This window comes from Entelurus aequoreus, linkage group LG11, assembly GCF_033978785.1.
Source record: "Entelurus aequoreus isolate RoL-2023_Sb linkage group LG11, RoL_Eaeq_v1.1, whole genome shotgun sequence".
NCBI lineage: Eukaryota > Metazoa > Chordata > Actinopteri > Syngnathiformes > Syngnathidae > Entelurus > Entelurus aequoreus.
Window position 1 is genome coordinate 12,648,115 of NC_084741.1, and position 12,500 is coordinate 12,660,614.

General features: G+C 39.3%; 1 protein-coding gene across 1 annotated transcript in view; it reads right to left on the reverse strand.

The window, feature by feature from the left end:
* Positions 1-9,572, reverse strand: part of pitpnc1b (phosphatidylinositol transfer protein cytoplasmic 1b) — a 72,347-nt gene extending 62,775 nt beyond the window's left edge. The window contains exon 1 of the mRNA XM_062064123.1: positions 9,181-9,572. Coding sequence (XP_061920107.1) covers positions 9,181-9,228 — 48 coding nt within the window. The 5' untranslated portion in view covers positions 9,229-9,572. The remainder of the gene's footprint in view (positions 1-9,180) is intronic.
* Positions 9,573-12,500: the final 2,928 nt, after the last annotated feature.

Sequence of the window (12,500 nt, forward strand, 5' to 3'; positions counted from 1 at the left end):
AAAAAAATTTCTGCACCGTGACTAGGGAAGGTTGTCTGGCCACCAGACGACAACAAAGTGGCAATAATCAGGTTACTGGATATCCATATGTAGTATGGATACAAAAAAATTCTGCACCGTGACTAGGGAAGGTTGTTTGGCCCCCAGACGACGACAAAGTGGCAGTAATTAGGTTACTGGATATCCATATAAAGTATGGATAAAAATGTTTTCTGCACCATGACTAGGGAAGGTTGTTTGGCCACCAGACGACGACAAAATGGCAGGAATAAGGTTACTGGATATCTATATAAAGTATGGATAAAAATGTTTTCTGCACCGTGACTAGGGAAGGTTGTTTGGCCACCAGACGACGACAAAGTGGCAGTAATCAGGTTACTGGATATTCATATGTAGTATGGATAAAAATGTTTTGTGCACCGTGACTAGGGAAGGTTGTCTGGCCACCAGACGACGACAAAATGGCAGGAATCCGGTTACTAGATATATATATGTATAATGGATACATTACTCCCAGTCAAATTGTTGATTGAACTCAGGCCTGCTCTAGACCATCGCCTGCAACCCGGACGTGCCTCAAGGTCACATGTTTACAACCCAGCTGTAGCCGAGTCCAAGTCCGGTCCTCATTCCTGAGCAAGGCTTTTGAACGGGGCGCAGTCGTTCCTAGATTACATTCAAGGCCAAAGAGGAACTTTCTGCAAGCTTCCGTACGAGTCACGGATACGCTAAAACCTAGCTGTCATTGTTACGCTAACAGGTACTGGCGAGGACAATCCTGGCTGAAAGGACACGACTCCTTCATCCTGTGGCTTCTTTCTCTTTCATAGAACCTCCATTTTTTTTCCTTCAGGTAAATAATCCTGCAGGTCCGGAGCTTTTGTTTGAACTTTGGTTATCGCCAAACCATAAACCGGTCCAACTGGTTAGCGCGCTGCAGATAGGAGTGTTTCAGTACACAATAAGGAAGAGAAAGAAAAAAAAACAGATGGAAGGGATACAGGTCTGACATACAGGTCCTGCACTGGCTTCCTGTGCACTTAAGATGTGACTTTAAGGTTTTACTACTTAGGTATAAAATACTACACTCCTATCTTGCTGACTGTATTGTACCATATGTCCCTGCAAGAAATCTGCCTTCAAAGAACTCCGGCTTATTAGTGATTCCCAGAGCCCCAAAAAGTCTGCGGGCTATAGAGCGTTTTCTATTGGGGCTCCAGTATTCTGGAATGTTCTAGCAGTAACAGTTAGAGATGCTACCTCAGTAGAAGCATTTAAGTCCCATCCTAAAACTCATTTGTATACTCTAGCCTTTAAATACACCCCCTTTTTAGACCAGTTGATCTGCCGTCTCTTTTCTGTTCAGATTCGGTGACCACAGATGAGTCGCTAGCTGTCCAAAGTCGGGACCCAGGGTGGACCACAGCATCAGTTGGGGACGTCTCTGTGCTGCTGACCTGTTTCCACTCAAGATGATCTCCTGCTGGCCCCACTATGGACTGGACTCTCACTATTATGTTAGATCCACTATGGACTGGACTCTCACTATTATGTTAGATCCACTATGGACTGGACTCTCACTATTATGTTAGATCCACTATGGACTGGACTCTCACACTATTATGTTAGATCCACTATGGACTGGACTCTGACACTATTATGTTAGATCCACTATGGACTGGACTCACACTATTATGTTAGATCCACTATGGACTGGACTCTCACTATTATGTTAGATCCACTATGGACTGGACTCTCACTATTATGTTAGATCCACTATGGACTGGACTCTCACTATTATGTTAGATCCACTATGGACTGGACTCTCACTATTATGTTAGATCCACTATGGACTGGACTCTCACTATTATGTTAGATCCACTATGGACTGGACTCTCACTATTATGTTAGATCCACTATGGACTGGACTCTCTCACTATTATGTTAGATCCACTATGGACTGGACTCTCACTATTATGTTAGATCCACTATGGACTGGACTCTCACAATATTAACTAGATCCACTATGGACTGGACTCTCACTATTATGTTAGATCCACTATGGACTGGACTCTCACACTATTATGCTCGATCCACTATGGACTGGACTCTCACTATTATGTTAGATCCACTATGGACTGGAGTCCGACACTATTAACTAGATCCACTATGGACTGGACTCTGACAGTATTATGTTAGATCCACTATGGAATGGACTCTCACTATTATGCTAGATCCACTATGGACTGGACTCTCACACTATTATGTTAGATCCACTATGGACTGGACTCTCACTATTATGTTAGATCCACTATGGACTGGACTCTCACACTATTATGTTAGATCCACTATGGACTGGACTCTCACTATTATGTTAGATCCACTATGGACTGGACTCTCACACTATTATGTTAGATCCACTATGGACTGGACTCTCACTATTATGTTAGATCCACTATGGACTGGACTCTCACAATATTAACTAGATCCACTATGGACTGGACTCTCACAATATTAACTAGATCCACTATGGACTGGACTCTCACAATATTAGCTAGATCCACTATGGACTGGACTCTCACTATTATGTTAGATCCACTATGGACTGGACTCTCACTATTATGTTAGATCCACTATGGACTGGACTCTCTCACTATTATGTTAGATCCACTATGGACTGGACTCTCACTATTATGTTAGATCCACTATGGACTGGACTCTCACAATATTAACTAGATCCACTATGGACTGGACTCTCACTATTATGTTAGATCCACTATGGACTGGACTCTCACACTATTATGCTCGATCCACTATGGACTGGACTCTCACTATTATGTTAGATCCACTATGGACTGGAGTCCGACACTATTAACTAGATCCACTATGGACTGGACTCTCACAGTATTATGTTAGATCCACTATGGAATGGACTCTCACTATTATGCTAGATCCACTATGGACTGGACTCTCACACTATTATGTTAGATCCACTATGGACTGGACTCTCACTATTATGTTAGATCCACTATGGACTGGACTCTCACTATTATGTTAGATCCACTATGGACTGGACTCTCACACTATTATGTTAGATCCACTATGTGTAAATGCCTTCAAGTGTTTCCTGCTTTTATAGCTTTAAACCGGAAGTAATAATAATAATAATAATAATAATAATAATAATAATAATAATAATGGATTAGATTTATATAGCACAAGTGCCGTTATGTCGTCTAGCCGTCCATAGCGTTTCTACTCGCATGGACTCTTCCTTCCTGGTTCCAAGCAACGTTTGTGAGTTTTACAATATAACCAAAACAATTGTTAATTACTAAAGAGTCCCATGTGTGACGTCTGTAGGAGTGTTTTCATGCATATTTGTACGTGCTATCCTAATGTCATGAAGCTAGCGTCGTTAGCATTAGCTAATATGCTAACACGTTTACAAGTGTCTGTGTTAGTTTTATTAACTTAATTAGCATTCTTTTTGTATTGTTTCAATTCCACAAGTTCCTGGGTAAATTCACCAAAACGTCACCGTGGAGTTATTGAGTCTGTTTAGCTGATTGGAGAGCTAGCTTGCGCAGGTAGTGGGTCCATGACCGTGACTTCTGTTTTGTTGGATCGGCCGTTTTACTGCCGTGTTCCAGACACCGTTTGGAAACAATTAAGGTGTTAGAATAATTGTATCTAAGTTATCACAAAACTTTGTGTTGCCATGAGTTCCCGGCGAGAAGACAAAAGCTGTCTTTGATCCTACCAAGAAGAAGGCTTGTAAAACTCCACTGTGTAGGATGGGAAGCAACATGAAGGTGTTCTGTTTCTTTGATGTATTGTAATCCACAGAAAGATTTTGCCTTGACCCGAGAACTACAAAGCGGAGAGGAAGCCAGACCAGACTCCATTCCAGGCGTCCTTTTCTTCTGTTTTACGACCTTTTCTTTAAACTGTTTGTAATCAAAGGCGATGGCTGTTTACGACCCCCGTCCTTTGGAAACAGCTGTTGCCATGTAATCAGGGAAAGTCCAAATAAAAGAGGAGGCGTACAATCTTTCGTTAGAGCGTGCTGGGAGACTGAACACGAGTACATCCCAGACGTTTCTCCTTAATTGAGCCAAATTTAATTCTGTCTCTGTTTAATTCCTTGCTTCTTGTCTTGTTTAATAGATGTCATCAGTGTTTGAACCTGACATAAGGTATGTAAATAAACATTTACAAAATATTTCTGTGTAAATAACTATTTATTGGATGTATTTTTTCTTTCAAAAATTTAGTGGGTGCGGCTTATACACTGGTGCGCCCTATAGTCCGGAAAATAGGGTAGTTGTGTGAATGCTCCAAAACATTCACACGTTTTTCTACACCAAAATTCATTTATTTATTCAACTTCTTCTTGGCGCGCTCTACCTTCCACATTTTTCACCCGATTCAAAGCGTTCCAACTTTAAACTGTTCAGCCTTGACAAATTCCAAAAATTCCCAGATTTCCCAGAATTCCAGGTTTTCCGGGACATTTTTCCGTTCAAAATGAATTGGCCATTTATCAAACTTCCACCATTTTCAAATTTTTCAACCCGTTCAAACCAATCCACCTTTAACACATTCCCCCATCCTGGAAGTTTAAACTACTCTTTTTCCAAGTTAAAATAAATTCCAGGATTTTCCAGAACTCCTGGTTTTCCAAAGCTCTATTTCCACCCTTTTTTCTGGTGACTACTCCTCACACATTTTTCAACGCATTTCAACCGTTCCAGCGTCAAAACATTCCTCTTAATCAGGAAAAAAATCTATTTATTTTTTAACTGGAAAAATTACCGGTTTTCCCGAAATTCCAGGAATTCCGTAATACCATTTCCCAATTTAACATCTTACTACGTCAACATTTCTCGACCGATTTGAAAAATTCCAACACCAACCATTTCAACTCATTCAGACATTCAAGTTTTTTTTTTTACCATTTTCAAAAAAATTCCTTTTTTTCCCGAAATTCCAGGAATTCCGTAATATAATTTCTTAATTCAACATCTTACTACGTCAACATTTCTCGACCGATTTGAAAAATTCCAACACCAACCATTTCAACTCATTCATACCATTCAAGTTTTTTTTTTACCATTTTCAAAAAAATCCCGCTTTTCCCGAAATTCCAGGAATTCCGTAATACCATTTCCCAATTTAACATCTTACTACGTCAACATTTCTCGACCGATTTGAAAAATTCCAACACCAACCATTTCAACTCATCCAGACCATTCAAGTTTTTTTTACCATTTTCAAAAAAATCCCCGCTTTTCCCGAAATTCCAGGAATTCCGTAATACCATTTCCCAATTCAACCTCTTACTACGTCAACATTTCTCGACCGATTTGAAAAATTCCAACACCAACCATTTTAACTCATTCAGACCATTAAAGTTTTTTTTTTACCATTTTCAAAAAAATTCCCGCTTTTCCCGAAATTCCAGGAATTCCGTAATACCATTTCCCAATTCAACATCTTACTACGTCAACATTTCTCGACCGATTTGAAAAATTCCAACACCAACCATTTCAACTCATTCAGACCATTCAAGTCTTTTTTTTACCATTTTGCAAAAACTCCCGCTTTTCCCGAAATTCCAGGAATTCCGTAATACCATTTCCCAATTCAACATCTTACTACGTCAACATTTCTCGACCGATTTGAAAAATCCCAACACCAACCATTTCAACTCATCCAGACCATTCAAGTTTTTTTTTTACCATTTTCAAAAAAATTCCCGCTTTTCCCGGAATTCCAGGAATTCCGTAATACCATTTCCCAATTCAACATCTTACTACGTCAACATTTCTCGACCGATTTGAAAGATTCCAACACCAACCATTTCAACTCATTCAGACCATTCAAGTTTTTTTTTACCATTTTCAAAAAAATCCCCGCTTTTCCCGAAATTCCAGGAATTCCGTAATACCATTTCCCAATTCAACATCTTACTACGTCAACATTTCTCGACCGATTTGAAAAATTCCAACACCAACCATTTCAACTCATTCAGACCATTCAAGTTTTTTTTTACCATTTTCAAAAAAATCCCCGCTTTTCCCGAAATTCCAGGAATTCCGTAATACCATTTCCCAATCCAACATCTTACTACGTCAACATTTCTCGACCGATTTGAAAAATTCCAACACCAACCATTTTAACTCATTCAGACCATTCAAGTTTTTTTTTACCATTTTCAAAAAAATTCCAGCTTTTCCCGAAATTCCAGGAATTCCGTAATACCATTTCCCAATTCAACATCTTACTACGTCAACATTTCTCGACCGATTTGAAAAATTCCAACACCAACCATTTCAACTCATCCAGACCATTCAAGTTTTTTTTTTACCATTTTCAAAAAAATTCCAGCTTTTCCCGAAATTCCAGGAATTCCGTATTACCATTTCCCAATTCAACATCTTACTACGTCAACATTTCTCGACCGATTTGAAAAATTCCAACACCAACCATTTCAACTCATCCAGACCATTCAGTTTTTTTTTTTTTACCATTTTCAAAAAAATTCCCGCTTTTCCCGAAATTCCAGGAATTCCGTAATACCATTTCCCAATTCAACATCTTACTACGTCAACATTTCTCGACCGATTTGAAAAATTCCAACACCAACCATTTCAACTCATCCAGACCACTCAAGTTTTTTTTTTACCATTTTCAAAAAAATTCCAGCTTTTCCCGAAATTCCAGGAATTCCGTAATACCATTTCCCAATTCAACATCTTACTACGTCAACATTTCTCGACCGATTTGAAAAATTCAAACACCAACCATTTCAACTCATCGAGACCATTCAAGTTGTTTTTTTACCATTTTCAAAAAAATTCCAGCTTTTCCCAAAATTCCAGGAATTCCGTAACACCATTTCCCAATTCAACATCTTACTACGTCAACATTTCTCGACCGATTTGAAAAATTCCAACACCAACCATTTCAACTCATCCAGACCATTCAAGTTTTTTTTTTACCATTTACAAAAAAATTCCCGCTTTTCCCGAAATTCCAGGAATTCCGTAATACCATTTCCCAATTCAACATCTTACTACGTCAACATTTCTCGACCGATTTGAAAAATTCCAACACCAACCATTTTAACTCATTCAGACCATTCAAGTTTTTTTTTACCATTTTCAAAAAAATCCCGCTTTTCCCCAAATTCCAGGAATTCCGTAATACCATTTCCCAATTCAACATCTTACTACGTCAACATTTCTCGACCGATTTGAAAAATTCCAACACCAACCATTTCAACTCATTCAGACCATTGAAGTTTTTTTTTTACCATTTTCAAAAAAATTCCCGCTTTTCCCGAAATTCCCAAATTTTGGGAAATTCTTCACATTTTTCAAAGTTCCACAACTCCCACATTTTTCACCTGATTCAATTGAATCAAAATATTCAGCCTGTTCGGGAATTGTGTGCTCTACTTCAACTATTCTAAAAAAAAAAATTCCAGGATTTCAGTTCAACTTCAGCATTCACACGCAATTCCTCCAGGAATCGTCTCATCTAGTTTTGTTTGATTTTTACGTGAGTTGTTGGTACCCACCTATTTTTATATGGTACTCATTCCTAACTACAACACATGTTGACATAATTGAACCCAGTTTTTACCTAAAAATAAGACTTTTGATCTGTTGAAAAAAGCATGAGTGATCTATGTTTACTGAGCGTTGCTTCTTCCTACTCCTTTTCAGACTTTGACTCGTGCAAATGCCAACATGTGTTACACCAAAGCAATACTTTTATCATGACTGACTTTGGCTTTAGGTCAAATGTGTGTTAAGCATAATAACACACCTGGGCAAACACAATAAAAAGGTGTGTGTGAAGAAGTGTGTGTGTGTGTGTGTGTGTATTCTTGTACTTATACCCTTCTTGAGACATCGTCAAGGAAAAGTAGCTTCCATATGAGGAGGTGTGAACAAGTTAGGACATACTGTAAATCAGGGGTCACCAACCTTTTTGAAAGCAAGAGCTACTTCTTGGGTACTGATTAATGCGAAGGGCTACCAGTTTGATACACACTTAAATAAAGTGCCAGAAATAGCCAATTTGCTCAATTTACCTTTAACTCTGTGTTATTATTAATAATTAATGATATTTACACTTAATTGGACGGTTTAAAAGAGGAGAAAACATGAAAAAAATTACAATTAAATTTTGAAACATAGTTTATCTTCAATTTCGACTCTTTAAAATTCAAAATTCAACCGAAAAAAAGAAGAGAAAAACTAGCTAATTCGAATCTTTTTGAAAAAATGTAAAATATATTTTATGGAACATCATTAGTAATTTTTCCTGATTAAGATTAATTTTAGAATTTTGATGACATGTTTTAAATAGGTTAAAATCCAATCTGCACTTTGTTAGAATATATAACAAATTGGACCAAGCTATATTTCTAACAAAGACAAATCATTATTTCTTCTAGATTTTCCAGAACAAAAATTTTAAAAGAAATTCAAAAGACTTTGAAATAAGATTTAAATTTGATTCTACAGATTTTCTAGATTTGCCAGAATAATTTTTTTGAATTCTAATCATAATAAGTTTGAAGAAATATTTCACAAATATTCTTCGTCGAAAAAACAGAAGCTAAAATGAAGAATTAAATTAAAATGTATTTATTATTCTTTACAATAAAAACAATAAATGTACTTGAACATTGATTTAAATTGTCAGGAAAGAAGAGGAAGGAATTTAAAAGGTAAAAAGGTATATGTGTTTAAAAATCCTAAAATCATTTTTAAGGTTGTATTTTTTTTCTAAAATTGTCTTTCTGAAAGTTATAAGAAGCAAAGTAAAAAAAATGTATGAATTTATTTAAACAAGTGAAGACCAAGTCTTTAAAATATTTTCTTGGATTTTCAAATTCTATTTGAGTTTTGTCTCTTGGAATTAAAAATGTCGAGACCAGCTTGCTAGTAAATAAATACAATTTAAAAAATAGAGGCAGCTCACTGGTAAGTGCTGCTATTTGAGCTATTTTTAGAACAGGCCAGCGGGCTACTCATCTGGTCCTTACGGGCTACCTGGTGCCCGCGGGCACCGCGTTGGTGACCCCTGCACTATAGTGCGTGCGTGTGTGTGTGTGTGTGTGTGTGTGTGTGTGTGTGTGTGCCAGACAAACGGACTTACCTCATCCACAGTGAGCGGCATACATATTCGGTACTCTTTCATCAACATGCTGCAGGGTTGTTAGTGTGGCTTGCATGCAGACACACACACACACACACACACACACACACACACACGCACACACACACGCACAGACACACACTCTCAGGTAACAACTTCTTGTTTTGTCAGCTGCGCCGCCTTCCTTTGTTTTGCCGATGTCAGCTCGGTGCACTCTCTGTCTGTCAATGTTGACAAACTCCCCGCGGACTCGCCAGGTCTTCCAAAGCTTCTTTCGCTTTCGGGTGTGTTGGCAGAGCGAAGCGACTCTACCTGTCGGACGCCCTCGTCACTCGCCGCCGTGCTTTGTTCGGGCCCTGCGTGGACGCCCTCGCGCCGCGGCCTTCCCCGCTCCTCCCTCCCTCCCTCCCTAACCTTTCCCTATGTGTCAGTCGGCATGCATTCCTTTGCCCTATCATATTCCCCCGCACGCTCCCGCCCACCGTACTGCTCACCTGTGGCTCCTCCCACTTGTTGTGCTCGCCTGCCAAGTTGGTGCTGCACTGGACTTGGACGCCGTTCCCCTCCCCCGCCTTCTCCTGGCCTGGCCCATTGAACCCTGACACATTTTTTCTTGTCCCGTGCCGTACGGACTACAGGCCGGACCCATTCCCGGGTGGATCTCGCGTGAGAGGAAGAGGGGTGGTTAGGGTTGTCAATATACCGGTATTAGTATAGTACCGCGATACTAATGAATGATATTCGGTGCTATACCGCCTCTAAAAAATACCGGTCCCCCAACACTCCCCCGTCGTCGTGACATTGCTGGTTTTACGAGCAGAGGAGCATGTTCGGCAGCGCACACACACAGAGTACTTACAAGCAGACACAGTGTGTAGACAGAAAAGGGAGAACGGACGCATTTTGGCGTAAAAAGTAAAGATGAAGGTGAAGTTATGATAATAATAATAATAATAATAGATTTTATTTGTAAAAAGCACTTTACATTGAGTAAACAACCTCAAAGTGCTACAGTGTATTAAAAAAATAAATACAAAAATAAATAAAAAGATAATAAAAAATAAATAAAAATGAAAATTAGAACAGCCAAATAGCTAGAAATAGTATGCATATATCTAAAAAAAGGCTTTTAAAATTTTTTTTTTTTTTTAAAGAAGGGTTTTTAAGCCTTTTTTTTAAAAGCATCCACAGTCTGTGGTGCCCTCAGGTGGTCAGGGAGAGCGTTCCACAGACTGGGAGCGGCGGAGCAGAAAGCCCGGTCTCCCATTGTTCCTAGCATTGTCCACGGAGGTTGGAGGAGGTTAGCCTGTCCCGAGCTGAGGTGTGGTGTGGAGGATTTGGGGGTGAGTAGCTACTTTCAAATCACTAGTCCTGGTCTCCATGGCGACATATAAACTAAGTTTCTTACAAGTATCATTATCACTGGAGGACAAGGAATGGCTAAACATGCTTCACTACACACCGTAGCTCACCGGCGTCACAATGTCAACAAACGCCATGGGTGGATCTACACCTGACATCCACTGTAATGATACCAAGTACAGGAGCGTATCTAGTCGATACTACTATGATTACATTGATATTTTTTGGCATCACAACATCTTCTTTCGGTTTTTTGAAATGTATATTATGTTTATAAACTTAACAAATACGCCCCTGGACACATGAGGACTTTGAATATGACCAATGTATGATCCTGTAAATACTTGGTATCAGATTGATACCCAAATTTGTGGTATCACCCAAAACTAATGCGCGTGTGCTTGTTTTTTTTACACACGCACAAATCGAAACACTGACACACAAATTAAAAGACATGCACACGCAAAACTGAATACACCCGCACAGATTGAGATACAGACACACAAATCAGTACACAGACACATGAATTGGGTTACAGACGCACAGATTGAAATACAGACACACAAATTAGTAATTGGACACATGAATGGGAATACACACACACACACACACACACACACACACACACACACACACACACACACACACACACACACACACACACACACACACACACACACACACAGATTGAGTTACACAAATTGTGTTACAGACGCACAGATTAAGATACAGACACACACATTAGTACACAGACACACAAATTGTGTTGCAGACGCACAGACTGAGATACAGACACACACATTAGTACACAGACACATTAATTGGGTTACAGACGCACACATAGAGATACAGACACATAAAATACTACTTGGACCAGTGAATTGGGTTACAGAAACACAGATTGTAATACAGACACACAAATTAGTATTTGGACACGTGAATGGGAATACACACACACACACACACACACACACACACACACACACACACACACACACACACACACACACACACACACACACACACACACACACACACACACACACACAGATTGAGATACAGACACACAAATTGAGTTACAGACGCACAAATTGAGATACAGACACACAAATTAGTATTTGGACACCTGAATGGGAATACACACACACACACACACACACACACACACACACACACACACACACACACACACACACACACACACACATATTGAGATACAGACACACAAATTGTGTTACAGACGCACAGATTGAGATACAGACACATATATTAGTACACAGAAACATGAATTGGGTTACAGACGCACACATTGAGATCCAGACACACAAATTAGTACACGTAAATTGGGTTACAGACACACAGATTGAGATCTAGACACACAAATTAGTATTTGGACACGTGAACACACACACACACACACACACACACACACACACACACACACACACACACACACACACACACACACACACACACACACACACACACACACACACACACATATTGAGATACAGAAACACAAATTGTGTTACAGACGCACAGACTGAGATACAGACACACAAATTAGTACACAGACACATGAATTGGGTTACAGACGCACAGATTGAAATACAGACACACAAATTAGTAATTGGACACATGAATGGGAATACACACACACACACACACACACACACACACACACACACACACACACACACACACACACACACACACACACACACACACACAGAGATTGAGTTACACAAATTGTGTTACGGACGCACAGATTAAGATACAGACACACACATTAGTACACAGACACACAAATTGTGTTACAGATGCACAGACTGAGATACAGACACACACATTAGTACACAGACACATTAATTGGGTTACAGACGCACAGATTGAGATACAGACACATAAAATACTACTTGGACCAGTGAATTGGGTTACAGAAACACAGATTGTAATAC